The sequence below is a fragment of the Rattus norvegicus genome, chromosome 10, assembly GCF_021556685.1.
Source record: "Rattus norvegicus strain SHRSP/BbbUtx chromosome 10, alternate assembly SHRSP_T2T, whole genome shotgun sequence".
Taxonomy (NCBI): Eukaryota; Metazoa; Chordata; class Mammalia; order Rodentia; family Muridae; genus Rattus; species Rattus norvegicus.
In genome coordinates, this window is record NC_141543.1 from 78,555,116 (window position 1) to 78,581,098 (window position 25,983).

Consider the following 25,983-nt stretch of genomic DNA (forward strand, 5'->3'; position numbering starts at 1 on the left):
CTTAAGCCAGACCAATGAATGACTCACCACAATGAGTGTTTGCAAGTGAAGATTTGTGGACAGAGGGGTATACTGAGGGGCACACTGTGGCACACTACAGCTTCCACAAGGAGATGTTTTCTATGTGCTGCTTTGTTTAGTGTGTGTGTGTGTGTGTGTGTGTGTGTGTGTGTGTGTGTGTGTGTGTTTATGGGAGGGTGCAAGGGGGAGAAAGGGGAGATAAATGGGACTGGGGTACATGGTATGAAACTCACAAAGAGTCAATAAAAAGTTAAAAAAGGAAGAGAAGAAGAGAGGGGGGAGGGAGGGAGGGAAAGGAAGGAAGGGGAGAGAGAGAGAGAGAGAGAGAGAGAGAGAGAGAGAGAGAGAGAGAGAGAGAGAAACAACACCAAAAAAAGGAGAAGCTGTCATTGAGGACAGTCTCCTGGTGTTTTCCTTTTCTTTGACTTCCTTCTCATATCCTACAACTTCCGCCTTGCTTTTCCTAATGTGTTTGTTCTTCAGAGCAGCACGTCAGCATTTGTGTTGCTGGACACGTGAAGCGGCAAGATGCTGAATCGTGGGTGCTTTGGTCTCGGGCTTCATGCCTTCCTTATTTAAGGGTTTCTTTTTTCTTTTTCTTTTTTTCTTCGGAGCTGGGGACCAAACCCAGGGCCTTGAGCTTGCTAGGCAAGCGCTCTACCACTGAGCTAAATCTCCAACCCCTATTTAAGGGTTTTTTGACAACTGATAGGCATCATCTTTAGAGAGACTGAAAATCTTTCAGACTCTGCAAGCTCTTTGGAGCCCTCACCACCAAGGCACAGTAGTATCTGTCAGTCTAGGGATATTCTTCTCTCCTTTTCCCCCACCAATAACCCATAACTCTGATTGGCACCCACCACGCATCTGCAAGAAGACTTGTGCTTCCTCTCTCCAGTTCTCCTTGGTCTATAACAAGAATGCCCCTTACTCAACAGTGGGAGCACTCGGCCATGGGTTAAGATACCTTGCTTCATGGGGAAACCTTGTTTCCCAATTGCCTTACTGTTTTGGACCCATGACCCTCCAGTCTTCACCCAGAGCCTCAGCGGGTGCTTCTGGGACCATGCGTCTGTCACAGAACACATGAAGTTTATGTTCAGTGTCCATTCCAATGAGTTTCTCACAGCCAGTAGCTGGGAAGGAGATACTCGGCTTTACCCTGACACAGTCAATGGCCTGGGAGGTGCCACGGAAAAGCTTAATTTTACTACTGTTATTATTAGTGGTGGTGATGGTGTGTGGGCACACATGCCAAAGTGTGGAGGTCAGACGACAACTCTGTGAAATAAGCTTTCTCCTTCTAAGGATCAAACTCAGGTCATCATGCTTAGTGACAAAGGTCTTCACCCACTGACCCATTTCTACAGCTCTTGATTGATTTTTTTTAATTGTTTGTTCTTCTTTTGTTTTGTTCTGTTTAAAATGAGGTCTTAGACTTGAAGTCCTTTTATTTATGCCTCCAGTGCTGGCAATCCAAACATAAACCCCCTCCCCTGGATATTCTCAGCTTAAAAAAAATCAGATTGACTTGCTTTTCCATCTCCATGGTTTCAGTCTATAGAAATCATTCTTTAGTTGGAAATTGTATTTTCTTTTCTTTTTTTTTTTTTTTTTTTTTTTTGGAGCTGGGGACCGAACCCAGGGCCTTGCGCTTCCTAGGTAAGCGCTCTACCACTGAGCTAAATCCCCAACCCCGGAAATTGTATTTTCTTAAGGATGTGGATGGGAGACAGTAAGTCAGTGGAAGGTTTGAGGCCACAAAAACCAAACCAGGCTGGAATCTGTTTTTACCACCTCGGCACTCATTAAGAAGCCCCTTAATTTACTCCTGGCCTTCGGTAACTTCATCCTTTAAATTGCAATAAAGTATCTCTTGGAGAGGTTTTGGGGAGGGTTACAGTCAATATAAACTGCGTGAGGTCCCATTGGGTATGTGCTATTTGTGGTGAGTTCTTAGTGTACACAATGAGTAGCTAATGCGCCCAGGACTTCTCTGCCCTATAATCAAATGGCCATGAAATGTCTCAGTCCAGGCAACAACTGCTTGTTCAGCTGAATGGGCAGCAACTGTCAAATACTTATTACCAATATTGATATTGCCAAACAGCCGGAATTAAGTTTATACTATCTTTCCTTTGATGCTCCAGTGAACCATGACTTCTGAATGTCACTTTGGTTTTTCAGGGGCTGGCTTGGAATCTTAACTGCTTAATAATCCAGAACAGACATGCCACGGGGAAAACACCCTTTCCTTCCTTTCTGCTGGATTCCTTGTTTTTACTGCTGGCTTCCTTGTTTTTTCTTTCTCTGGCTCAGTGCGTACCCACAAAACTACTGATATACCTGCCCTACAGGTTTCTTTGTGGTTTTTTTCTTCAAAGAATATGTTTTATTTTCGTAGCATGTCCTTTCAACCATACTCACCAATTGTTTAAGCCTGAGTTTTCTTTCTTTAAAAAAGTTTTTTTATTTATTTCATGCATAATGGTGTTTTGGCTGAACATAATACGTCTGCGCACAGTATGTCCACTGTAAGGCGACAAGGTGTCTGACCCCTCTGGAACCGGAGTTACAGACAGGTGTGAGTGGCCATTTGAGCACGCTGGTTCCTCTGGAAGTCTAGTCACTAACCTCTTCACCACTAAGCCATTTCTACACGCCCCCTAGGCCAAAGTTTTCAAATGTTCAGTGGAAGGCAGTGTTTGGTCAGAAAGCAAGAACTCTGGTCACCTGGTTCTGGCCGCCATCACCATTTTTGCACCTAAATAAAGTAGCTGATGGCGGTTTCCTCATTTGTGCAGTGCATTAGCTCTCACACAGGACAAGCAAGGCTGCAGACGTCACACATGCTCACTTGCTGAGGGTCCCTTGCTTCTACATTAAGGACTGGCTGCCGCAGGCGTGGAGAGCTGCGTGCGCAGAGCCTCCCTTGTCTAAGAAGCCAGCGTCTCCGTTGCCAGGGGAACGGGGCGCGCTTTCCGGCGCGGTCGCCGCGCGAAGCAGCTGTCATGGCGGAAGCCGTCTGGAGCACTGACACCGGCGAGGCCGTGTATCGCTCCCGGGACCCCGTGCGCAACCTGCGCCTCCGGTAGTCACTCCACCCCAGCTCCAGGGTCCCCTTACTCTAAGCTCCAGGGCCCCCTAACTTTATTCCACCCTTAAGCTTTTGGATGCTCAGAGGCCCCTACTTCCGCTTACAATCCCAACTACTTCCTCTGCCATTTCTGTGCGCGTTCTGGTTCAGGATCTTTTCCCACTGAAAGCTTACAAACACACCTTCCAGACTCACCCCTGTTCAAGTCCATTCAAGTTCTCGCCACTTTCAAAGCCCTCAGACCCTTCTGTCCTGCCTCACTGACTTATCCATCAGACGCCCCTACCCACCTCTTCTCTAGCTGCCGCCTTGGCACCTCTGCCTCTGTGATTTCTTTCTCCCATCCTTACTGCGTGTATCTCCTTGCTGTGTGTCTTTGACACGCACATTTGGGACTTCTCTTCTCTTGACAGAGTTCATCTGCAAAGAATCACATCAAGCAACTTCCTTCATTACCAGCCTGCTGCCCAGATGGGGAAGGACCTCATAGACTTGGCCACTTTTAAGCCTCCTCAAGCTGCTAGTGGGTGTTTGTGGAATAGAATAGAATCATTTGAGAACTGAGGCAAGGGTGCGGGGCAGTAGGGTACCGAGGAGGAACAGAAAGCTCAGAGAGGTTGAGTTTGCTGCCCAGTGTCACATAGCTGGGGAATATGGAAGCGTTTGAACCTGGGCAATCGTTTCGTTTTTTTTTGTTTTGTTTTGTTTTGTTTTTTTTGTTTTGTTTTTTTTTGTTGTGGTTTTTTTTTGTTTTGTTTTGTTTTTTTTTTTTACATTGTACTTTACATTTGTGTGTCTGCAAGCCCATGCCACAGTGCAAGAGTGAAGTTCAGGGGATAACCTTTGCGAACCAGTTCAGTTCTCTCTCTGTACCTGATGCGTCCTGGGACTTGAGCCATCTTACTCATCCTAGTTGTGACTTTGACCGGGATTGGGGGCCGTTGGGGGGTCGGTAGGGAGACTGGGGTGGGGGGGGGAATGGGGGAAAGGGCTTCTAAGAGAAATATGGTCCAAACTCCAAATGTATGTGTAAATACACTTACAAACAATTTTAAAAATAGGAGTTTGCATGAAAAATGTGATTTCTTGTTCTTTGCCTTCAAAGCCAAAAGAAAGGACAAGAGTCTCATGTTGGGCCAGTAATCTTTAGTGCTTTTGTTATTTCTCGTTCTACTCAGAAATATTCTTAGGCATTCTTTGTGTGGATCACAAAGGTTGTGTCTTGAGAAAGATGCACAGAACTAGGAGTGTATTAAATATAGTTCTTAAAAAAATTTATTTGCCTTCCCTCCCTCTCCTGATGGTCTCCTGAGTTAATGTTTATGGATGATTTGGTAGGTGGCTTCAGAAAAACATCAGGATGTTTATCTAGCCAATTCAGCAAATGCAGGCAGGATTGAGGAAGGGCTGACTCTTCAGCCTCTAACTAAATTTCAGTTCCTTGTACTGGACAAGATTATATTTCCTGGAAGGCAGAGTTACCTTTTATTCAAATTAGAGTAATGATTAGGACACCTCAGATCCTAATCTCTCTTCTGGCATTAACCAAAGTGTGTCCAGCATGTGCGTTCTTTGTCTAGAGTGAGTGCTTAGTGAGTCACTGAATTCCAGTGGGGTTCGTGGTCGTTGTGAATCAGGACTTTGAAGCCAGACCTGGTGGTATACACATGTAATGTCAGTATTTTTCTGGCTGAGGCAGGAGGATCTGGAATTTGAGGTCAGATTGGGTTGCAGAACGAGACACTTCCAAACAACAATAACAAAAATTTTAAGACCCAAATGAAACAAATATAGGAACACTGGTTATAACCAACCACCGAGGAAGAAGTGTGGCTGGTCTGATTCATTCTGTTGTGTTTGGAGGTGGACACCGCCCTGATGAAGAAGAGGAGGAAGAAGTTATAATTGGGTGGCAGGAGAAGCTGTTTAGCCAGGTGAGCCAGCATGACTTGTCCTCAGTCTGCCTCCACCTACCTGTCTCGTACCTGGCCACTGACTCATACTGTCAAACTGATTTCCAGAAAGGGTTGTGGTGGCTTATACTTTCTCCCGTTATGTTTACGTAGCCATTGTAATGTAACGGCTACCACTGCTCAGTTTAGCATTCTGGGCTCTGTAGCATCTCTAGTAACATGGTTAGATTAGAACATCAGCCTGGATCCTTCTAACTAGAACATTCTTAGATCTCCCCTGCCCTTCATCGTTTAAACAAAGTGACAGTCGGTTTTGAGAACATGTCAGCTCCCGCTAGAAGTGATTTGCTTCCATAGCTACAGGAACCAAAGTTTGAGATAGTCCCAGCTGATCTGTTTCTTTGTGGTGACCTTAGTTTGAAGTTGACCTGTACCAAAATGAATCCGCGTGTCAGAGCCCATTAGATCATCAGTACCGCCAAGAGGTCCTGAAGCTGGAGAATTCTGGTGGCAGGAAAAACCGGCGAATCTTCACTTACACCGACTCGGATAGATACACCGACTTAGAAGAGGTATTGTTCCTTCCGGGGCCCATCGCTTTCTTCTTTGTCTCCCCTAGCTTTCTGGCCTCACTGGCTCTATGTGGTAAGGGGAAGCCAGCAAAGGGAGACACACAGGTGGTTATAGAGGCTGCTGTGAGCTGCTGGCAGCCAGGCCGCAGTGGGTAGACACAGGTAGTGTGGCTGATGCTCTTCCTCCTGCCAGAGGGACTGTGGGACCTGATAGTATAGGAACTGACTACATAGACGGGCAGAGTCTAGAACAATATTTAAAATTCAGTCAGAGTCAGGAGTTTATAGGTGAGAAGAGGAATGTGTTTGGATGCCTGTCACTTTGCCTGTGCCCCTGTGGGCTTGTTTTACATTCTCTTCCAGTATTATATGTCTTTTCAGGAAGAGTGTAAATTCCTTGAAGGCAGAACTGTATTTTCTGATTTTTGTATCCATGAACCTTTAGAGCTCTGCTGAGAGCAGGAATTAGTGGGTGTCCTTTGAAAGATTGGACTGCCTTCTTCAGGAGAGCTGTGAGACAGCAGTGTATAAATTTGAGAAAATAAAAATACAGTTGGTGCTAGCTTACCCAAGTGAGAACTTTCTCAAAAAACAAAACAAAACAAAACAAAACAAAACAAAACAAACCCTGGTCTCCTACTTGGCATTTTTGGCCACCTAGTTAGCATCAACATTTACCAGGCAAACTTAACCCAGTGTTTTGTTGACATGTGTTCAGAGAAGGCAGGCTGATGTTACTGTTAGCATACACAACTTGTCTCTAGACTCCTAAGGAAGCCCAAGCCACGGTAGGACTGTGTCATCTCTCCCCTCGCCCAGCACGGGCAACTGTGAGGTTCTGCCTGTTGGGTTTTCATCCTGGAGGAGGGGTCAGAGGATGGCTTCCCTCCAGGTGTTTCTCCCATCGCTCTGACACAACCCTGTCCTCTTTCCCCAGTACTGTCAGAAGATAACCACTTCAGCCAGCGAGGCACCATCGTTTCTGGTTGAGCGGATGGCGAATGTCAGGCGGCGGCGCCAGGACAGGCGAGGGGTGTGAGTACAGCAGTGATCAGGTGGTCTCTGTGCTCTCTCGTGGTGACCTTTCCCATACCTCATGATCTCTCTCACTGACCCTTTCCTGTGGTCCCTCCTAGGGAGGGCAGCAAACTCAAGTCTCGAATCATCACATGGGAGCCCTCAGAAGACTTCATCAGGAACAGCCATGCTATTAACACCCCTCTTCAGACAATGTATATCATGGCAGACCTGGGGCCGTATGGGAAGTGAGTGACCCTTCGCCCTGCTGGCTCCTGTCCTCCTCCCCCTCCCTTCCCACCTCCTGGGATGGAGGGCCTCTTTCTCACCTTTGCTTTACTCAAAGGAAAAGCATCACCATGAAGGTTCTCACCGCATCCCCTCTCCTGTCCCTGAAGTGGCCGACTACCTCTCTCTTTCCCTGGTGACCCCAGACCTTGATGTTGACGTCCTGCTTCCTAGGCTTGGCTATAAGATACATGAACATGTCCTCTGCGTCCTGAAGGTGGATAGCAATGGAGTGATCACAGTGAAGCCCGACTTCACTGGCATCAAAGGACCCTACAGGTAGGACTGGGGAGAAGTGCAACAGAGACCTCCCCTCTTGCCCTTCCTGCCTCTGGTTGAGCAGATTCCCAGAAAGCCCTGATCTTCTAAATGTCTGATTCCCAGTCACACTCTGCTCTGGGCCGTGGGCCTTTAGGGGACATCCAGAAAATGTGCAACAAAAGGATCACTTTAGCTGTGTCGTTAAGTGAGGATTCTTACATTGCAGAGTATGGGGGCTGGGTAGGACAGGGGAGGTGGACTGAGCCAGGCCAGGGCTAGCCTTGCCCGTTTTTGTCTGAGAGGACAGCTCTGTGAGTTAGCAACCAAACACAGCCAAACTGTCCATTTCTCAGGCGAGAGAACTGAGTGTTGTAGGGCCCCCCATGTCTTCAGGGTAGAAATGGGTCCAGATCCCACGGGTGTGATCTGGTGCCCTCATTGCTTTACCACCATTTCCCTCCCTTGATCATCTGTAAGACCGTCTTCTCTGTCATATACCTCAAGTGAGCTTTGTTACCAGCATAGCTGACTCCTGGGCTGGGGCTGGAAGGCCACCTCTCACCAACACAAATGATCCTTTTCGTGGCTCTGACCTCACAGAATCGAGACTGAGGGAGAGAAGCAGGAACACACATCTGCTTGGAAATACACAATTGACAACGTGTCCTCCCTCGCACAACCAGAGGAGGAAGAGCGGGAGCAGCGTGTGTTCAAGGACGTAAGCACCAATTTATTCCAAATCCTGGAGGAAGGAGCTCCTGTGTCAGGAGCTGAAACTATGTCTGGGTGACTGCTGAGAAAGATGGCGGCCCACGCCTTGCAGAAAATACAGCTGACGTGACAGCTGAGTGTTGTTTATGTTCTGTGCCAGTCCTGTCACTTAGCGCTTACAACCCCGTGAGGTGAACATTATTACCACTTTATAAACACGGACCCTAAGTTAGGGACCCGGGTAATGTTGCTTGTTAACTTGAAAGCCAGGTTCATTCCCAGGCTGGCCCACTTCAGAGCCTCTGTGTATCACTGTAGTTTAGTTATCTTTTAGCAGGCATATATGTGTTGAGGCCGTCTCACTCTATCTAGCTCAGACTAACCAGGAACTCCCTATGTAGCCCAGGCTAGCCTTGATTTGACAGCAGTCCTTTTGTGATTAGTGTTGATATTGCAGTTCTTATGCCTGTCTGGTGGCACAGTCCTGTGCCCTGCCGCAAACCGCTATACATCTCTTTAAGAATATCAGTCTCGGGTGCTTGCCCTCCCTCCTCTGGTTTTCTCCCAGTCAGAACTAAACCCTGGTCTGGCTTGAGCTGAGTTTCGAGGATTGGTTTGCTTTGTTTCCTCAGCTTTATGGCCGCCACAAGGAGTACCTCAGCAGCCTCGTGGGCACAGACTTTGAGATGGTGGGTAGCTCAACTTCCAGCAGCACTGCGAGCTGTTAGGGAGTGTCCGACTGTAGAGGAGGTGTCTGCCTCTCTAAATGGCTCCAAGACGAACTCTGCAGGGTAGAAAGGAGGTCAAAGAAGCGATTTTCTTTCCTCCATGACCCTGCATATTGACATGGGCCCTTGCGTGCCTAGAACGGGGTCAGAAAGGGCACACATGCTGTGTTGGCCTCTCTCTTGGGACAGGCTGGGTGGGTAGTGGTCATTGCGTATTGGGCAGTGAGAAGTCCATACCAGGCATTTTGACTTCTCTGGGGTTTGGTGGTTTGGAGAGTTTTATCAGTGGTAATGCAGCCATGCATTAATTTACAATTAATTTTAAAAACACTATAAAGATCAAAAATGCCTTCCTCATATCTCACGTGGATATTATTCCATAACACCTTAGATAGGCAAAGAGATGTCATTTTTATTGGTCAAATGTTTTGGATCTTAGAAAACAAAAACTAAAACAGGTTAGGTCAGTCTCTGGGGTCCTTTCTGTGTTTCCCGCCACCAATTTCTAGACCCGCAAACAAAGGTAGAACTACTCACCACCACCACCACCACCACCATCACCACCCTCCCCACACTCCTTCTCTAGAAAATTAACCTGTAATGTTTTCTGCTCCATGAGCAAGATTTTCATGTTAAAAAAAAAAAAAAGCCAGACAGATGGCATAAACAACTAAAGAAGAAAAGCTGGCTGCCTGTGAGTTCTAGTGACCGCCCTGTAATACAGTAATACTGTAATACTGAAATACTGTGCAGTTACTCGGAGGGTCTTAGGAATAGGAAAGCGTCCCCTAGAGAAGTGTCAGGGTGGAGAGCATGCAGAGTGTGGCCAAGCTTGTTCTTCCAGTGTAAGGCCTTCTGCAGATTTGGGGACAGGGCTGGAGGTGGGGCATGCTGATTCCCTCTAGACCTGATACCTTCCCATTTCCCTCTGCTGTAGATTGCCCCGGGTGCCCTCCGGCTCTTTGTGAATGGAGAGGTAGGTAAGTGTCTTATCTTGGAGCCAGGCTAGGTAGAGAGTCTGTTGGAGCTGAGAGTAGCTACTCACCTTGGCTCAGTTTGGGCTGGACATGGTCTTTGGGAAGCTGAGTGATGAGTCTTCTGGAAACTGAGGCTCCTGGGCCCCGAGAAGGCTTTCTTTGCAGGGCATTTGGGCCCTTCAAGACTAGACTGAGTAGCTGAGTGGTGGTGATACCCAACTTTAATCCCAGCACTGGGGAGGCAGAGGCAGGGGGATCTCTGTGAGTTTGAGGCTAACCTGGTCTACAGAGTGAGTTCAAGGACTACACAGAGAAAAACTGTCTCAAAAAAAGGAAGAAACAAAGGAAGGAAGGAAGGAAAGGAAGGAAGACAGACTAGACTGCGTGGTAAGGGTAGTAAGAGAGCAAGCTAAACTTACATTCTGCTTTCTCTCTCAGTCTCAGCCCGAGGCTATGAGCATGACAACCTCTATGTCCACTTCTTTGTGGAGCTGCCAGCTACGAGTAAGTGCTTTTCAGACATTTCTGTTCTGACATTCTGTCCACTCCCACTGAAACCAGTCAAGGTCACAGGTCACCTCCACATTTCAATTCTAAAGGTGCCCCCGTCCTTCCACTACATTGGCCTGTCTGAAGCACCTGACATAGCTCACTTTTCTTTATGAAGCATTCCTCTCGGCTTCTGGCACCATAGTCCTGCCTTCTCACTGAGGGCTCTCCAGGCTGGGTGAATTTCTTCCTCTCCTGCTGGCCCTAAACTGAGCACCTCTGAGGTTAAACCTGACCTGTGTTACTTTCTACCTCTCTAGGGGACGACTGCACCCATTCCATAGCTTAATTACACCTATGTCTCTTGCCCTGTTCATAGGCACAGTAGGTTATTAGCTCCAGGAGAGACAATCTGGCTGTAAAAGCCTCCAAACATATCAGCCTACAGCAGACTCAACAAATGACATTGTGTGGACCAGTGGGTGGGCAAATGAATGTGTGAAGGAACCCTGCCATGGCTTTGTTTGCTCACATGGCCTCCCACCCTCTCTCATGAGCTTACTGTGTCTGCTCCTTGGCTTCCAGACTGGTCCAGCCCATCATTCCAGCAGCTCTCGGGAGTAACCCAGACCTGTGTCACCAGATCCCTGGGAATGGTATGGAGGGTGAGAGGGTGTCTGCCAGGGGATAGCAGCTCCGGGTGGCATTTGAAGCTTCATCAGGCCAAACCCTGTGTTCTCTGTGGAGGAGCCATAGTTGGGGCTGCTTCTGTGTGGGCTCCGTGGGGCTGCTTGGGCCAGAGTTGCTCTTTGATCTCTTAGAGAATGGCAGCAGCTCACATTCAGCTGTGCCTTTGCCTGTGGCTTCCTACCAGTCGGACAGTTTTCCTTTCCCCTGTGTGAAGGTGACCTTGTCACTGGGCACAGAGAACCCCTTCCAATGAGGCTTTGTCCTCCCTGTGACTGAGTTGAACATGACACCCCACTCCTCTTTTCCAGGACAAGGTGGCCTATTTCTCCTTTCCATTCACGTTTGAAGCCTTCTTCCTCCATGAGGATGAATCAGATGGTGAGTAACTGACCCTCAGCCTCACTAATCCACAGCCAGGGTCCTCTCTTAACAAAGGTCCCTGTGCCACCTCATTCACATTCCAGAATCACTCCCAGAGTGGCCCGTGCTCTACTGTAAGGTCCTCTCACTGGACTTCTGGCAGAGGTATCGTGTGGAAGGCTACGGGGCTGTGGTGCTGCCTGTCACCCCAGGTAACCTCTTGTCCCTGCCCTTCCCGATGCCCTCTCTCCTATCGACAAGACCAGCACTTCCCAAAAACTCTGATGCTCCTGATAAGGAGAGAGGATTAGGAACTGGGAGCTCTAACTGGAAAAATCCCTTGCTGCTTTGTGGAATTTCTCCCTTCCCATAAGAGACACTGTGAAACCGGAACTGACCTGGTCCAGCAGCCTGATGGGCTGTCACATACCGCAGTCCTCCAGTTAGACCTTGAGAGAGAAGCTGCACCAACCATAGAAGTTTCTGTGTGCCAGGGACTGTAGTAAACCCCCTCTAATTCTCCCAGCCCCTCTGTGAGGCGTAGTGTCCTGATTGCTTCTACATTTTACTAAGGTCAAAAGAGAAGCAGGTTCTCAGAGGTTGACAAGCTTGTCTAGAGCACAGCGATGCCTGGAATAGCTCAGATTCTGTCTTCCTGTCTTCCAGTCAGGCACTGTCACCCACCACGCTAACCTTTGCCAGGTCATCACCAACCCAGGTCATTGCTGGGAAGTCAGGGATGGAACTCGGCCCCTTCCCCCTCTTCCTTGCACAGGATCACACACCTTGACTGCCTCCACGTGGAGGCCCATGGAGCTGGGCCTCGTGGCAGAGCTAAGGAGGTTCTTCATTGGTGGCTCCCTGGAGCTGGAGGACCCATCCTATGTGAGGATACCAGGAACCTTCAAGGTGACTCATCTCTGGGGAGACTTCAGGCTGAGAACTTACATTCCTGTTTGTGGCCCTCCTCTCATTGTTGAGCGTGCTCATGGTACTCATGGTATATAGCCCCTGCTTATGGCCTATGCTGCCAGGCCTGCCCATATTTTAGAGGTACAAATATCTATACAAGGGGTCCTTGGGGAGCTGTGTAATTAGAGATCTCTTCTTTCTACCACTGAAGGCCTTGGTAATCGGATGCAGAATGAACTTGCCAGAAGCACTCTTGCTTCTTGCTCATTCTTAAATGAGGGTGGAGCCTGGCGCCCCTTGTGATGCTGCTGTCTGAATAACGGAGTAAAGTTACTCAGTGATGCTGTACTACCTGAGAATAGGAATCCAGATGGCAGCAGCGCCCTGGTCTAGTCCTCACAAACCATTCTGTCTCCGCTGTCTGCCCAGGGGGAGCGGCTGAGCCGCTTTGGATTCCGCACTGAGACGACGGGTACGGTCACCTTCCGGCTGCACTGCCTGCAGCAGTCCCGGTGAGTGACACTGAGCCCCTTGGGAGCCTTGAGCCCTTTGTCACTGAGTGCTGGAGAACAGCCTTAACTGTGTTTTTGGCTTCTCTGCAGGGCTTTCATGGAATCGAACTCCCTCCGGAAACAAATGAGGAGTGTGTTGGACCGTCTGGAAGGATTCAGCCAGCAGAGTTCCACACACAACGTGCTAGGTAGGCACCCCATTCCGTCATCTGGACACCCAGGGCCACGCTCTTCTCCACACCACAGTAGCTGACTACGTGGCAATGTTTCCCTCCCTTACAGAAGCATTCCGTCGAGCCCGGCGCCGCATGCAGGAGGCCCGAGAGAGCCTCCCCCAAGACCTTGTGAGCCCCACAGGGACGCTGGCCTAGCTCTCTGCAACCTGACCTGTGCAGCAAGGAAAAGATGTCTGCATCCAGCGCTCTCACTTTATCTTGCTTATTAGAGACCACACTGGTCTACCAAACTGGATGATCTAGAAACTTCCAGCTGGCTCCTCTGCGTAGCCTTCAGCAGGGCTTGCTTTCTTCCATGTAGAAACAAGGCTGAGACCTGGGACCCCACGTTACAGCCTGTTCTTGTTTTGGCTGTCAAACATGGGCATCATAACAAAGCCGGCTGTGTAGTCTGCAGCTCCATATGGGGTAAACCCAGCATTAGCCTGTCCTCAATACAGTGTCTTTCCTGGTTTGTCATGGAGCCTCCGAGGCAGAGAGCTCTAAAATGGAGTTTGGCAGCCAGGAGTAACGGTGCACACCTTTCATCCCAGTACTCAGGAGGCAGAGGCAGGAGGATATCTATGAATCAGAGCTCAGCCTGGTCTACATATTGAGTTCCAGGACAGCCAGAGCTACATAGTGAGACCTGATCTCAAAACAAAAAAACAAAAGCAAAACAACAGCAGCAGCAACAAGATGGAGTTTGGCATATTCCAAGGAGGAAGATGCATTCGAGAGCTCAGTCTCCTGCTTCTTCCAAGGAAAGGTGAGGGTAAGAGGCCTCAACTTCCTGGCTAAGTCTCTGTCCCCTTACAGTTTAGGGCTGGCTGGCTTTAGGACATGGCCTGGGATAAGTTCTTAGTCCTTCCTGCCAGCTGGGTAGGGTCTTTTATTGCATTTGTCTGTTTTTCATATAAAAAGTATTTATACTGACTTATCCTCTGTGGACTCTGGTTCTTTCTACTCTGGAGGTCCAAACTCTGCCTTTCTCTCCTTCACAGTGTTTCTTAATTAAAACTCCAGAAGAGACCATGTGGCGAGTCCCAGGCTGCATTTTAGCAGCCCTCGTCTTTACTATGCGGGGCAAAGCTTTGGACCAAGGTTACCTTCTCCCCAGCCCAACAGAGAGACAGCAGGCCCTGCCCTTGCATTGTTTTATTGGTAGAAGAAGTATCAGTGCTGCTGTTCCTGCGGGCCCCGAGGAAGATGGGATAGCTGAGAGCCAGGACTGTGGCCTTCCAGTCATGCTGGGGGGCAGGGGCAGAAGAAGGTGCTGGAAGCCCTCCCGCAGTGTCTTGCTGAGACCTCAAAGTCTTATGGCCCGGCTCATAGGCTCCTATATCTGGTGCTGATTCATAGCCTGATATCTAAGAGGTTCCCAAGGTAAGTGGGCCTGTTGCCATAGCACCCTTGATACTCTCAACCAGCAAAGCCAGCTCTCAGTGTAACCAGCAAAAGCTCCAGCAGGAAACAGTGGTTTGCGGGGGAGAGAGCAGCCTCATGATCTCCCCGTTGCCCTCATCTCCAAGGCTTGGGGTCCTGGCGTAGAATCCTGTGGGAATAGCAGAAATAAATAGATGAGGAATTTGTTGGATATCCAAAGAGCTGTTTTAGGAGTTGTGACAAAACTGAAGTCAGTTAAATACTTCTGATTGTCCCTCTCCTCACCCCACCAAGTCCTAGACCCCAGAACTGACTGTCAGCCCAGAAGCTAGCATTCTTGGAAGCCACTAGGAAAGAGTACTGTGTTCCTATCGATGAAGTGTATTGTCACTGTTTAGTGGATGGGATGTCTTATTCCACGGAGAGGTGCTAGGGCCTGACCCGTTCCAGATCTCCCCTTACCTGCAGAAGCCTCATTTGCCTCGCCAGGCTGACAGGTTCAACTTGGGAATACGGCTACAGCTCACAAAACCCTGTGGGTAGATGTTAGCCCTGAAGATGTCCCTCGAAACGGTGCTGATGCCAGTATTGTCGCACACAATCCGAGATAAAGAAATTCGCCTCAGGGCTTTGCGTTGTCTTTTGGTGAAAACGCCCCATTTCTGCCACCAGAATCTGTCGGTCAAAGAGAACTGTGAGAAGGTTGGGGAGTCACTGTGCAGTGAGCACCTCGCGTGTGCCTGACACTCAGGTACTCCATTTCATCCACTTTCCATAATCCTGCCACTTCCGTAAGTGAACTGCCCAGAAGTAAGAATACAGCAGTCTAAGCAGTCAGGAATGGACTTGAACTCATGCATAGGCCACATCCAAATAAGGAGTCAGGTCTTAAGCCACAAGCTCACTAGAGGGAAATCAGGTTTAGCTCTTTCTGCCCACATCTTCTGGGATCCACTAGCATAGAACATCGAGGCTGTCTAGTCGCTGTTCTGGCCTATGGAAGCTCCAATCTTGTCTGGGGCAGCATTTCTTTTCCTCAGCCCCACTTTGCCCGGAGAAGCCTCCTGGTCTCAGATCCTGAGACCTTTGGAGAAATGAAGCTTGAAAGGGTGCTTTCTCCATTGTCCAGCCTCTCAGTGCTGTATCTGTCCAGTGCTGGGTTATTTTAGCCTTTGGGCCACTTACCTGTCTCCGTCTCGGGCTCTTCTGAACTGGTTCTCAAAAAGACAAGCCAGAAGAGGCCCCACTCGGGCCCCCGGCAGAAGAGGCTCTGCTATGGCTCCCACCCAGATGTCAATGTTGTCGGGCGTCTTGTACAGGTTCAGAAACTTCCTTGCCAAATTCCGATTTTTTAGCACCCGACTAAGCTGGGCTAAGTTTCGGGGCTGGGAAAGGCCACAGAAGCGCCTCCAGGCATTGTATCCTGTAAGGGGAGCCCAGTCAGAGCCACACCGTCAGTCTCTCATTAGTTTCTGCTGCTCCCCACAGATCCTCCAAAGTATATTTGTGGTTGGTACTGGATGGAACCAGAAGATCCCGGAGGTCTAAACACTAGATCACTGCCCTCTCTAGACTGTAGGTGGACAGTCTTGTTTCGTGTGTGCTGGGCTGAGCAGTGTGTCCTGATGTACAAAGCCCACAGATGCAAATTTGGTCTTGTGCATGTGTTCACATGTTGTGGGGGTGTGCATGCATCCAGAGGTTAAAGGTGAGCATTAGGTGTCATTTGTTAGACACTGTCTTTTTTTTTTTTTTTAATTTGCCTGGAGCTCATCAACTAACCTAGACTGGCCAGCCAGAGAACCCCAGGCTTCTGCCTGTCTCTGCCTCCCAAGCACTTGGGATTACAAAAATATGCCACCCATGCCTGGCATTTTCTTTTAAAAAAGTGGTTTATGGGGAATGAACTCAGATCCTCATGCTTGCTGGGCAAGCAAGCCTTTTACTAACCCTGACCCCCACAGATCTGACATTTAATATCATGATTGATCTACACACATTTTATAGGCACACTATTCGGAACGTTCCTAAAAATAAGGTTTGAAGAGTACGTGAAGGGATGATTAAATGAGAAAACAAACAACAGTTTCCAGACATCTAAACTGTGTCAGGTTTTATTATCACTAAGTGTTATGTACCTCTTAAGACAGCACGGTACCTTTGTGAAGTACCCTGCAGTACGTGTACTTAAGTCTACACAGTCATAGGCTGTTCAGGGTCTACTAACTGGAGTTCAAAGCTGGCAGTACAATTCTAGACTTGCTGTTGTCTGGGGAAGGGACTAGAGGAGACTGCAAAAGCCATTTCAGGATGGTATTTCTGAAATGGCTTGTAGGGAACAGCTGTTTATAGGGAACAGAAAGTTACACTGTGATAATCTGAGTGGCTAGCAACACCAGCCTTCCAGCAGGGGGCGCCAACAGCTCCTTAGCTGTCAGGAGCATTAAGTTAAGACTGCCAGGGAAATCACTCTGCTTGCCACACAAGTATAAGGACTTCCCGAATTGAATCTCCAGAACTCAGGTTTAAATATATATTATAGGCAAGGTCATGCACACTTCTAGTTCTAGTGCTGGAGAGACAGAGGTAGGCAGATTTGGGGTGCACTGACCACTCAACTCAGCCTGCATGGTGAGCTCTAGGCCAGTGAGAGACACTGCCTCAAAAATACAAGGCAGAGCTGAGTGGTGGTGGCACACCTTTAATCCCAACACTCGGTGGGAGAGTGGGGCAGAGGGAGGCAGATCTCTGAGCCAGCCTGGTCTACAGAGTTAGTTCCAGGACTATACAGAGAGATCATGTCTTGAAAAAAAAAAGAAACAAACAAACAAATGCATACATACATGCATGCATGCATACATACATACATACATACATACATACATACATACATGGTAGAGGGCAGCTGAGGAATAACACCTGAGATTGGCTTCTAACTTCCATGTGGGTCCCACAGACATGCACAGAGAGAGCGGAGAGAGAAGGAAGAAGAAAAAGAAACCGGGGTTGGGGATTTAGCTCAGTGGTAGAGCACTTGCCTAGGAAGAGCAAGGCCCTGGGTTCGGTCCCCAGCTCCGAAAAAAAAGAACCAAAAAAAAAAAAAAAAAAAAGAAACCCTGATGTCCCAGTGCCTGCCCTGTGTCTGTCCATTGCTGTAGTGAGCAGATTAGGAAGCCCTGACTCCTTTACAATTGAGTGGGGACCAGCCAGGACACGTGGGGCCACAGGTTCTATCTAGAGAGGAAGGTTGACCGGGCCTGAAACCTCTTTGTGGTGTTGAATGGTGTCAAACAACAGGAAGAATGAAGACATTTTGAAGTCAGCTTTTTACTTCGTATTTTTGTGACTTTGAGTAGATTACTAGCCATCTCTGACTTATTCCTCATCTATACGATGGCTGGGACAGCTGCCGCTGAATGTCATTGGAATAAGGAAATGGAACAGGAACGTCTGTTCTCTTTACACGGTGACAGTGTCCTCACCAAACAGTCCCATGGGGCCTTAATCCTAATCGACTTTCTCCCCATCTCTCTTCCTCCTTCCCTTCCAGGGCCCTGCAATCTCTCTGGTCCTAGAAACTTTAAAGCTTTCTTCTCTGAAGTTGCCAGGGAGGTGGGGAAGGGTCATTCGTGCCTGTTAAGCCTGTTAAGTCTATTGCTTTTCTGATCTCTTCTCCTCTTTACCTCCTTGTCCCCTGACCTAGTCCCAGGCTGAAGCTAAAGCTGGGGCCCCTTTAGCAGACAGGGATGGGGAGTCAGAAAGCACGAGATCATGGGGTCAGGGGGTGCTTCCGCTGCATCAACATGGGTCTTACCTGTTCTACACCACTTCTATCTCATTCCTGTCAGAAGGGAGGGTCCAGGTCTGCTCTGAACCCCCAAAACGGCCCTGTCTGAGGTACCCCGTCACCTGGAAGCCCGTGGTCCCGGCTGCGCTGCATGTTTAGAGCTGCCAGATCCAGCCCGATCCTTCTCACTTGCTGAAACAACTTGTCCCGAAGCTCATCCACCAGCATGGAATCTTGCCGGTTCAGCTTAGCTGGGGTGGCCATGAGACCTCGGAGGATAGGGTCGATGCCACCTGGTTTCACGAAACGAAAGAGTTGGTCAGCTTCTTAGAAGCTCCTGAGGTCATCCCATGATGCCGAGCCAGCAAGTGGGGCTCTTTGTAGGACCAGGATATACTACTCTGACCTCAGTCTGTCCTGCCCCCTGCTTAGGAACCCCCCATTGTCAGGCATGGTGATATAGATACAATGATAATCCTAGCTACTCAGGAGACTGAAGCAGGACAATCACAAGTTCAAGGCCAGCATGGGCTACTTTTAGTAAAGCCCTTACATAAAATTTTAAAAGCAAAAGGGGAGGCAGAATAGCTTAACGTTAGGTCACTTGCCTAGCATGCACAAGGCCTGGGTTTAATTCCCAGTGAGTGAGATAGGAGAGGGACTCCTCCCTTAGGGCAGGAGAGACTCATTGATGGCTGCCGTCTGTCCACTATCCAGAGGAAGCATTTGCAGAGGCCGGACCAGCAGACCACAGCCCACCTGGGGAAGGGGTGCTTGGACCCTTCCTCCTTTGCCTTTGGGAAACCCAGTCACCTTCGTATACAATACGCCAGCTGGCGAAGAAAGCAGAGCTGAGCAGAACGTGGGAGTTGGGTGCTGAGGTCCGGTACTGGCTGTCCAAACGGAACATGAAGGGCTGCAGCATGGTGTGGCCGAAGCGGAAAGCCAGGGTGAAGACATTGGCTACGCGGGGGTCCACGTTGGAGCAGTACCCTCTGTAGGGACCCAAGGTTCTTCTCATCCGGGCCTTGCCCAGAACCAGAGGCAGAAAGTCTCGGTAGGTGATGATCTGACAGAGACAGAATGGGAGGAGTGTCGCCCGGGGGGCCTGCCGCCCTCCTCTTCCTCTGCACAGATTTCTGCTGTTCAAAAGGCTTCTCGGGCACACTAGCGATTGTTGCCATTGTGTCAAACGTGGCAACATTAATCTCCCATCGGAGGATGGGATACTGGAATCCAAAGAAATGCCATGGATGGAATCCCAGTCAGTGTTGGAACCAGGGGTAGAGATGCACCCCAAGCATCCAGACTCAGAAGCCTTAGGGTACTGCCTCAAAGCCATGTTCTCAAAGATTGGGCAACTCCCTCAGATTCATGCTGGCCTCTGGGCCCCCTACCTGGACCATGGCACCCACGATCTTCCGGGCTTCATTGTACAGCTTGTCTCCACTCCAGTGGGGATTCAGACGCTTCAGCTCTGTGGCTAGGCGATTGTGTTCTCTCACAAATAGCGTGTGCAAGGCCGCCAGTTTGGGGGTTTCACTTGCCCGACTGTCACCTTGAAACCCCCCCCCCAAGTTCAAGATTATAAGACTCTTTTCGGAAGGGAAGACTGAGGTCTGGGTCTCAGAGAACAGGTGAGGCAAACCTGCAGAGGCTATGCCTCCATCTAAGCTGTGTCATGCAGCTCCTTACCAACCCTCACCTTCTTCCCCAGGACAGAGAGCGTGGTGGGCTCCTGGGTCCCTAAGTAGCTAGACCTGGTTAGAACTAAGTGAGACACACAGGACAGATGCTGTTCCTCTTGCCTGGTGCTTCCTTTCTACAAGAATGCCAGATCCGCAGCCCAGACCACACTCTGGGGAGACAATGCTAGGAACCATGACCTTAAGACTACATGCCCCCCTGTCTGCATCTGTTTCTCCACCTGCTGCTCTTCCAAGGAATAAGGGGGACAGGCACACAGAGCAGGGCTCATTTCTATACCCAGACCTCTCCCATAGGCAAGCAAGGACAGCAAGAACAGCCACCCAATGGCTTCTCACCATCCCCGACAGTCTTGTTTAGACTAAGCTTCTGGAGACCTCTGGTGAGGGCACATGCTGCTCCCCCAGAATATATAGTTGTGCAATCCTTATAGAGTGAGTTTTAGTTAAGCAGCAAGGCAGAATGGATGGAGCAGAGACCCAGGAGGTTTGTCCCAGGATAGGCTCTGCCCTCAGAGCTCTGCTCTCTTGAGCACGGCCATCTTTCCTCAGCCTCAGCCTCACATCTGTAAATAAAGGATGATCCTCCTCACCTTTCAGGGCTGCTGTGAGGTTCAGGGATGGCCCAGATGTGATTACTGTCATTATCATAACCACACAGGAAGGCTGGGGTAAGGACTATAAATAGCAAGCAAACTAGACATCGGGAGGGAGGGACCGAATAAATGTAGAACTGTGTAACAAGAAGGGAGGCACAAAACAGGCACGCACGCACATGCACACGCGCACACGGTCACACACAAAAATACAAGCACACGCCAGCCTAAAAGAGAAAAAAAATGAACGTTCAGGTAACTGAAGAGCCAGCCCTTTCCTGTCTCAGAAGAGTCAGTGTCTTCTCTTGGGTCTCAGGACCATGACTAAGGGCAATGGGCAGATACTGGATCAAACTCCTATAGTTGGCTAGAGTGACATTCAAGTAGTCACTGGAAGCAATGGAGCAGGGGTCCCTGGCCACACCCAGGGGATAGGCACCTCCCACGTGCTAGGTTTCCCAGTGACTGCACAGCTCTGTACCCATGGTGTGCCCCATGCTGAGGGCCCCCCCAGGTCATCACTAACGTCTCCTCACCACACCCCATCATGCCCTTCTCTCCTGGGAAGACGAACTCCCCTGCAGACTGACCTGCCAGGAAGCACGGGATGCGTACTAATCGGTTAGTCAGGAGACAAGGGTCCTCATGCAGGTTGTCGAAAGGCAGTAGGGCTCGGCCATTGTCCTGGAATTGCTGGTTAGTGGCCAGGAGCCCCAGGTAGTTGGTCCGATTTCGAAGTCGCAGGGCGAGGGACACCTCACTGCCATACACCATGCTGGCGTCCACGAAGGATGTAAGCGAGTTAATCTGGTTACGGACCTTGTTCCTGTTTTGGGGGCACGCAGGGGCAGAGCGGAAGAAAGGGATGCAGTCTCGCTGGCTCTTGATGCGGGGGTCATTGGGTGGTATCTAGGGTGAAGAGCTCTCAGTCACTCTGGGGCCCCTCCATAGCACTCACTATACTGGGGTATCCCCAACTGAACTTTGACATTTCTCAAAACTTTCCTCCTCCAGGAAGCCCTCCAAGACTAGCAAGTGCTCTGCCCCTGAGGTGAACCCCCTACCCTCCATGAAGCTTTTTTTTTTTTTTGGTTCTTTTTTTTCAGAGCTGGGGACTGAACCCAGGCCCTTGCGCTTCCTAGGCAAGTGCTCTACCACTGAGCTAAATCCCCAAGCCCTCCATGAAGCTTTTTAAAATGATGAAGAGCTTCATCTAACTGGAGGAGAGACTGAGCCTCCGGGAGACGAGTTGTTGTACAGGCAGTTACACCAAGCTCGACGGAGGCAGCATTAGCGGGGCCTGCTGTACAATGCAAATGCTAACTCTGCTACAAAGACCTGGGGAGTTCCGCAGAGGAGGCACCAAGGCTGGAGGAAAGGGCGTTGGTAATAAACAGCCCCCTCTGAGTGCCTCCTTACCCACTGCAAGGAAGCAAACCTTTTGGTTGAATATGTATTAGAGTGTCTATGAATGAGTGTGTGTGTGTGTGTGTGTGTGTGTGTGTGTGTGTGTTTGAGTCTGTGGATATACCCGTGCCAATTCTGTGTTTTCTCACCTAGTGCCCTACCGTGTCCTTGCTTGAAGGAAGACCCTGCTAACAGCCCCAGACCAGGAGGAGTTGGCAAGAATTGCAGGCTTCTTGGACTATACCAACCCAGGAAGAGTGTCTGATAGTTTCTAAAAGTAGGGCCCAGAGGCCTCCTCTGCTGGAGTCAGTCCAACGGGTCAAGGCCTGTCTCATATAACTCCCCCATGAAACCCCAGTAGAGCCCACCCATCCCCCAGCCCTCCAACACACACACCAGGGGCCATCTATGATTTCTGAGTGGGGCTTATTTCTCTCTGGCACCCTTCTTTCTAGGCTGGAAGCTACCCCAGAGACCTAGAAGGTTGGCTGAGGGACCTTGATGGGGAAGCAGGGAGGCAGCTGGGCACAGGTCTTCTCACAGTCCACGCCCATGTTGAAGGTCACTCTGGCTGGGGACTCTGGGGTGAAGTCCAAGTCATGGTCGATGAACTGGCCCCACTGCATGAACATGAGGGACCGGCCCTGGTCTGAGGTCAGCTTCTTACTGGGGAAGCGCACAATCTGATTGGAGACAGCCCGGACCTGGTGGGGGAGTACAGTGGGCATGGGTCTGGGCTCTCGGTGAGAGCCAGGAGCTGCGACCAGCTGGGTCTCAGTGCCAGTTCCTGCCAGAGCTAATAGTCTCCCATCCGCCCCCTCCTCCCAGTCCTTCTGTTCTTAGAGATGCAGCCCCTTCTCGTGGTGGCTGCCATTCCCAGAAAGACGATGGTCTTCCAGCTTGGCCTGAGGTTTCTGGTGGCACATGCCTATAATCCCCGGATTTGGGAGGTTGAGGCAGGAGGATTGTAAATTCGGGGCCAGTCTTGTTAGTGAGTTACATGCCAATCTGAACTACACAGAAAGATTGTATATCATCAAGTATGAGGGGCTGGTCCAGACCGGAAGAACCCCCACCAGTTGTTCCAGAGAGATAAACAGATCAATCTGTAGACAGATTGTAGAACTGGTGGTCTTCAGAAACAGGGCTGATTTCAAGGTGACATGTAATAAACAGATCTGGGTAGAGGACGGAAGGATCAGTAGGATAAAATTTAACATTAATATTAAGGCAGGTAGGGGATTGCTGGATTAACGTATCTAAAGAAAGTTGATAATTGTGAGATTACAAGTCATGGACACATAGGCGCATGGCTCTTTAGAGTCAGCAAGATACTCTGACCTGAACGTGGATCCCACAGCTATAACCCCAGCCCTGGAAGCAGAGGCAGGAAGACTGCTGTGAGTTTGAGATCTCCTGGGTTGCATCCTAAATTTGGACCAGTCTAGACTACAGACTCAAAACATAAAACAGAGGGACTGGAGGATGACTTAGTGGGTAAGAATACTTGCTATGACCTGAATTCCAAGCCCTAGAACCTACAGAGGAGCCAAGCATTGTTCATGTGCCTGAAGCCCATGCACTGAGGGCAGACACAGGCCAGTCCTCATAGCTCACTGGCCAGACAGCTTCCATGAAACAGCAAACTTCCAGATGGGTGAGAGACCACCAGGTCGCAAAAAACATGATGGTGGTAATCTACAAAGGAAGACACCCAGGGTCTTCCCTGGGTGACCCACACACAAGCACATGCACACATACATGGGGTTGGGGGGAGGGGATAGAGAGGAAGGGAGAGGAAGGAGGAAAGTGGACAGAGGGGCAGGGTGATGCTTTGACACCAGTCCTCTCATGAGAATGATAAAGCAACTCTATTCCATTAGGAGGTAGCATTAAGGGAGCATGGTCTATACAGCTGTTTATGCCAAGGGCTTCACTTTTATTCTCACAAGCTCTAGATTCTTCTATTGAAGAAACTGGGCACAGTTGGTCAGCCAGTCAGTGGGAGTGGGGGGAAGATGGGACCTGAGCCTCATCTGTAACAACCCAGGGCTGTTTTTACCTTCTGTATTTAAAAGAGGGAAAACATTTTTCAGACCCTTCACTCTGACTCACAAGAGGAAGGAGGAAGCCATTCCGCCTCTTGCCAGGGGTCCAGCCGAAGGGGAGAGACCTGTGGTCTTCATACTCAGCTGGTAACCAGCGGGCCAGGGCCTGGTTGGAAGCTCCCAGCCAGGGTCTCCTCCTGAGGTAATGAGTAGGTGAGTATTAGTAGGGTACAGGGCCCGAGAGAGGGGGTTGAGGGCAGAGGCGGAGCCCCGACACTCACCTGTTGTTGCATCTCCCTGTTATAGTTCGGTATTTGTTGCTGCACTTCTCGACCTGGTCCTGGAGAGCACAGCCACTGGCCTGGGACAGCAGGCGCAGCTGCGGTTCTGTGAGCACATCTGCGGAGGAGGGAGGCAGAGTCCTAGCGCTGTTCAGTCCCACCCCTTTATCATCTAACATCCCCTAGGCTTCTCACCTCACCTCCCACGTCTGGTTTTCCTCCACCCCCAGGCTAGGGCAGGCCTTAGGGGCTCAGTGGGGAAACAAATGTACCAGTGACATTGAAGGGTCTGGATTCCTGAGGCTGAAGCTTCTCTTCCAGCAGCCCTAAGGCCACATGCATATAATCAGCCGCCTGAACAACTCTTCTGGTGGCTGCTACTGGCTGTTTGAAGTAGGCCAGGAGGTCCATGGGGCTGGCCGAGCCGCTTTGAAGACGCTGCACAATGCTGTCCCAAAGAGGAGATGGGGGAAGCTGGAGGAGGGTGCAGGTTACCCTAGATCCTCAGCCCAGCAGGGAGACCCACAGTGCTCAGGTGTTCAGGTTGGCTAAGATGATTTTGCCAAGAGCCCGTCCTCCCTCAGTGACCTTCCCAGTCCCGGGCCCACCTCTTCTGTGTCCGATTGTAGGCAGTGTCCACCAGCAACTTCGCCTCTGCTATGCAGTCTTGAAGGACTGAATTCTCCACTGGACTGGGGGGAGCTGTTCAAAAGGATGGAGAGTCAGTATTCAAGGGAGTCACAGACTCCCTATAGCAAGTGTTTTCCCTCCACATCCTGGCTTTCGACCAATCTTCTGCCTTGGTGTCTAAGAGTCTCCTACCTGGGACAGTGCCCTCAGCGAGTTGTGTGAGGATGAACGTGGCTAAGACCCCTAACAGGGCCAGCAGCAGCTGCATCGTGCAAGCAGAACCCTCGCTACAGCCGAGCAGGCAAGCAATACCCACGGACACCACGGAGGTGAGTGTCCCGTTCCTCTCTCCTCTAGAGGACCTGAGATGGTTTCTTTCTGCTTACTCTTCCCTGGAAGGAGCTAAGAGACTTTATATCCTAACCTGGGGTAGAGGGGGCGGGACTTTGCCGCCAGAAGCCCAGCCCCTGGGCGGAGCTCTGGAACCTCGCTCAGGGTTTTCAAGGGGAACCGTGTGATTGAAACACCATGTGATTGAAACACCAGAATGGAGGCTCCCCTTACCACCATTACCTTTTTCCACACCGACCTCCAGTCTTGGGCCCGTGGATGCATTTCCCCCCACAATCTGAAGCAGTGCTGCGGACATAGGCGTCACCCGATGAGTGATGAATGACCTTGGTACCAACAAGGAGAGAGAGCAAGCTTGGCCCCATTGCTAATTGTCACTTGTCATTCCCAGGCCTCACTCTCACATCCCTAAAATAGGAGTTCGTGTGGATGTTTGGAAAGGCTCCCCTCTTCCTCCATCAGGGCACAAATGGGGTCTAGACTTACTATCATCTCCCTAATACTCAGCACAAGGCTTCAATCAGTAGGCATTCATTAAATGTGTGTAGAGGAGTGAATCGTCAATAATTCAGTTCTCTCCTAATCTTCCTAGGGCTATCAGCTCTCTCCAAGATGCCAGAGAAATGCCTTAGGGGACACCTGGGGTCATGGTGAGGTGTCACAGGCAGAATTCACATCGAGTGTAAGTGTGAACGGGAAGCATCTTGCCTAGAGCTAAAAAGGGCCCACTGTGGCTCTGGGCGTGCACTAAATTCTTCTCAACGCACAGAGGTGGTGGGTTTACTGTGTGCTTCCGTGTGCTTGACTCAAAGAGCTTGCTGCACTAAGCCAGACTGCCCTGAGTCTCAATGTGGTTCTTTCACAGGCAGTGAGATCTTGGGTGGGTTCCCAGCCCCTCATCTCTAGTGCAGAACTCAGGTGGCCCCAGGCCCTTTGCACTTCCAAGCCTTTCCTCCTGACAGGCCCTTCTCTGCAGGAGCCTGATGACTCTATGCTCACTGCCTGCATGGCTACTGCTCACCTCTGGA

At 50.0% G+C, this 25,983-nt stretch overlaps 2 protein-coding genes and 1 pseudogene across 11 annotated transcripts; 1 reads left to right on the plus strand and 2 right to left on the minus strand.

Annotated features, from left to right (window-relative positions):
• Window positions 1-513: 513 nt before the first annotated feature.
• On the minus strand, window positions 514-3,034 carry LOC148003027 (small ribosomal subunit protein eS6 pseudogene; annotated as a pseudogene).
• On the plus strand, window positions 2,998-14,793 carry Mks1 (MKS transition zone complex subunit 1). Of its 10 annotated transcripts, none has more exons than XR_015630403.1 (19): window positions 2,998-3,112; window positions 3,532-3,641; window positions 4,982-5,052; window positions 5,448-5,603; window positions 6,541-6,638; window positions 6,740-6,868; window positions 7,083-7,187; window positions 7,770-7,887; window positions 8,513-8,569; window positions 9,546-9,588; window positions 10,024-10,089; window positions 10,660-10,739; window positions 11,073-11,142; window positions 11,229-11,336; window positions 11,900-12,033; window positions 12,466-12,548; window positions 12,639-12,736; window positions 12,831-13,532; window positions 13,768-14,793. XR_015630403.1 is itself a non-coding variant. In XM_087570695.1 (18 exons), the coding sequence occupies exons 1-18, from the start codon at window positions 3,033-3,035 to the stop codon at window positions 12,917-12,919; spliced, it is 1,695 nt and encodes a 564-aa protein (XP_087426821.1). In that variant the 5' UTR covers window positions 2,998-3,032; the 3' UTR covers window positions 12,920-13,699.
• On the minus strand, window positions 13,908-24,992 carry Epx (eosinophil peroxidase). The gene is made up of 13 exons (NM_001107037.1): window positions 24,797-24,992; window positions 24,583-24,676; window positions 24,247-24,422; window positions 23,975-24,092; window positions 23,761-23,890; window positions 22,143-22,349; window positions 20,829-21,147; window positions 19,334-19,494; window positions 18,750-19,005; window positions 18,059-18,229; window positions 15,335-15,572; window positions 14,612-14,824; window positions 13,908-14,318 (listed from the first exon to the last, which is right to left on the minus strand). The coding sequence occupies exons 1-12, from the start codon at window positions 24,870-24,872 to the stop codon at window positions 14,623-14,625; spliced, it is 2,148 nt and encodes a 715-aa protein (NP_001100507.1). The 5' UTR covers window positions 24,873-24,992; the 3' UTR covers window positions 13,908-14,318; window positions 14,612-14,622.
• Between the last annotated feature and the right edge of the window lie 991 nt (window positions 24,993-25,983).

Bases quoted from the DNA above. Each gene is read 5' to 3' on its own strand.
- Mks1 (XM_087570695.1), top strand. From the start codon at position 3,033: ATGGCGGAAGCCGTCTGGAGCACTGACACCGGCGAGGCCGTGTATCGC. The intron at 5,604-6,540 runs GTATTGTTCCTT...CTCTTTCCCCAG, and splicing joins GATACACCGACTTAGAAGAG to TACTGTCAGAAGATAACCAC. The intron at 11,337-11,899 runs GTAACCTCTTGT...TTCCTTGCACAG, and splicing joins GGTGCTGCCTGTCACCCCAG to GATCACACACCTTGACTGCC.
- Epx (NM_001107037.1), bottom strand. From the start codon at position 24,872: ATGCAGCTGCTGCTGGCCCTGTTAGGGGTCTTAGCCACGTTCATCCTC. The intron at 24,677-24,796 runs GTAGGAGACTCT...CCTTTTGAACAG, and splicing joins CGCTGAGGGCACTGTCCCAG to CTCCCCCCAGTCCAGTGGAG. The intron at 19,006-19,333 runs GTAGGGGGCCCA...TGTCTCTGTCAG, and splicing joins TCGTGGGTGCCATGGTCCAG to ATCATCACCTACCGAGACTT.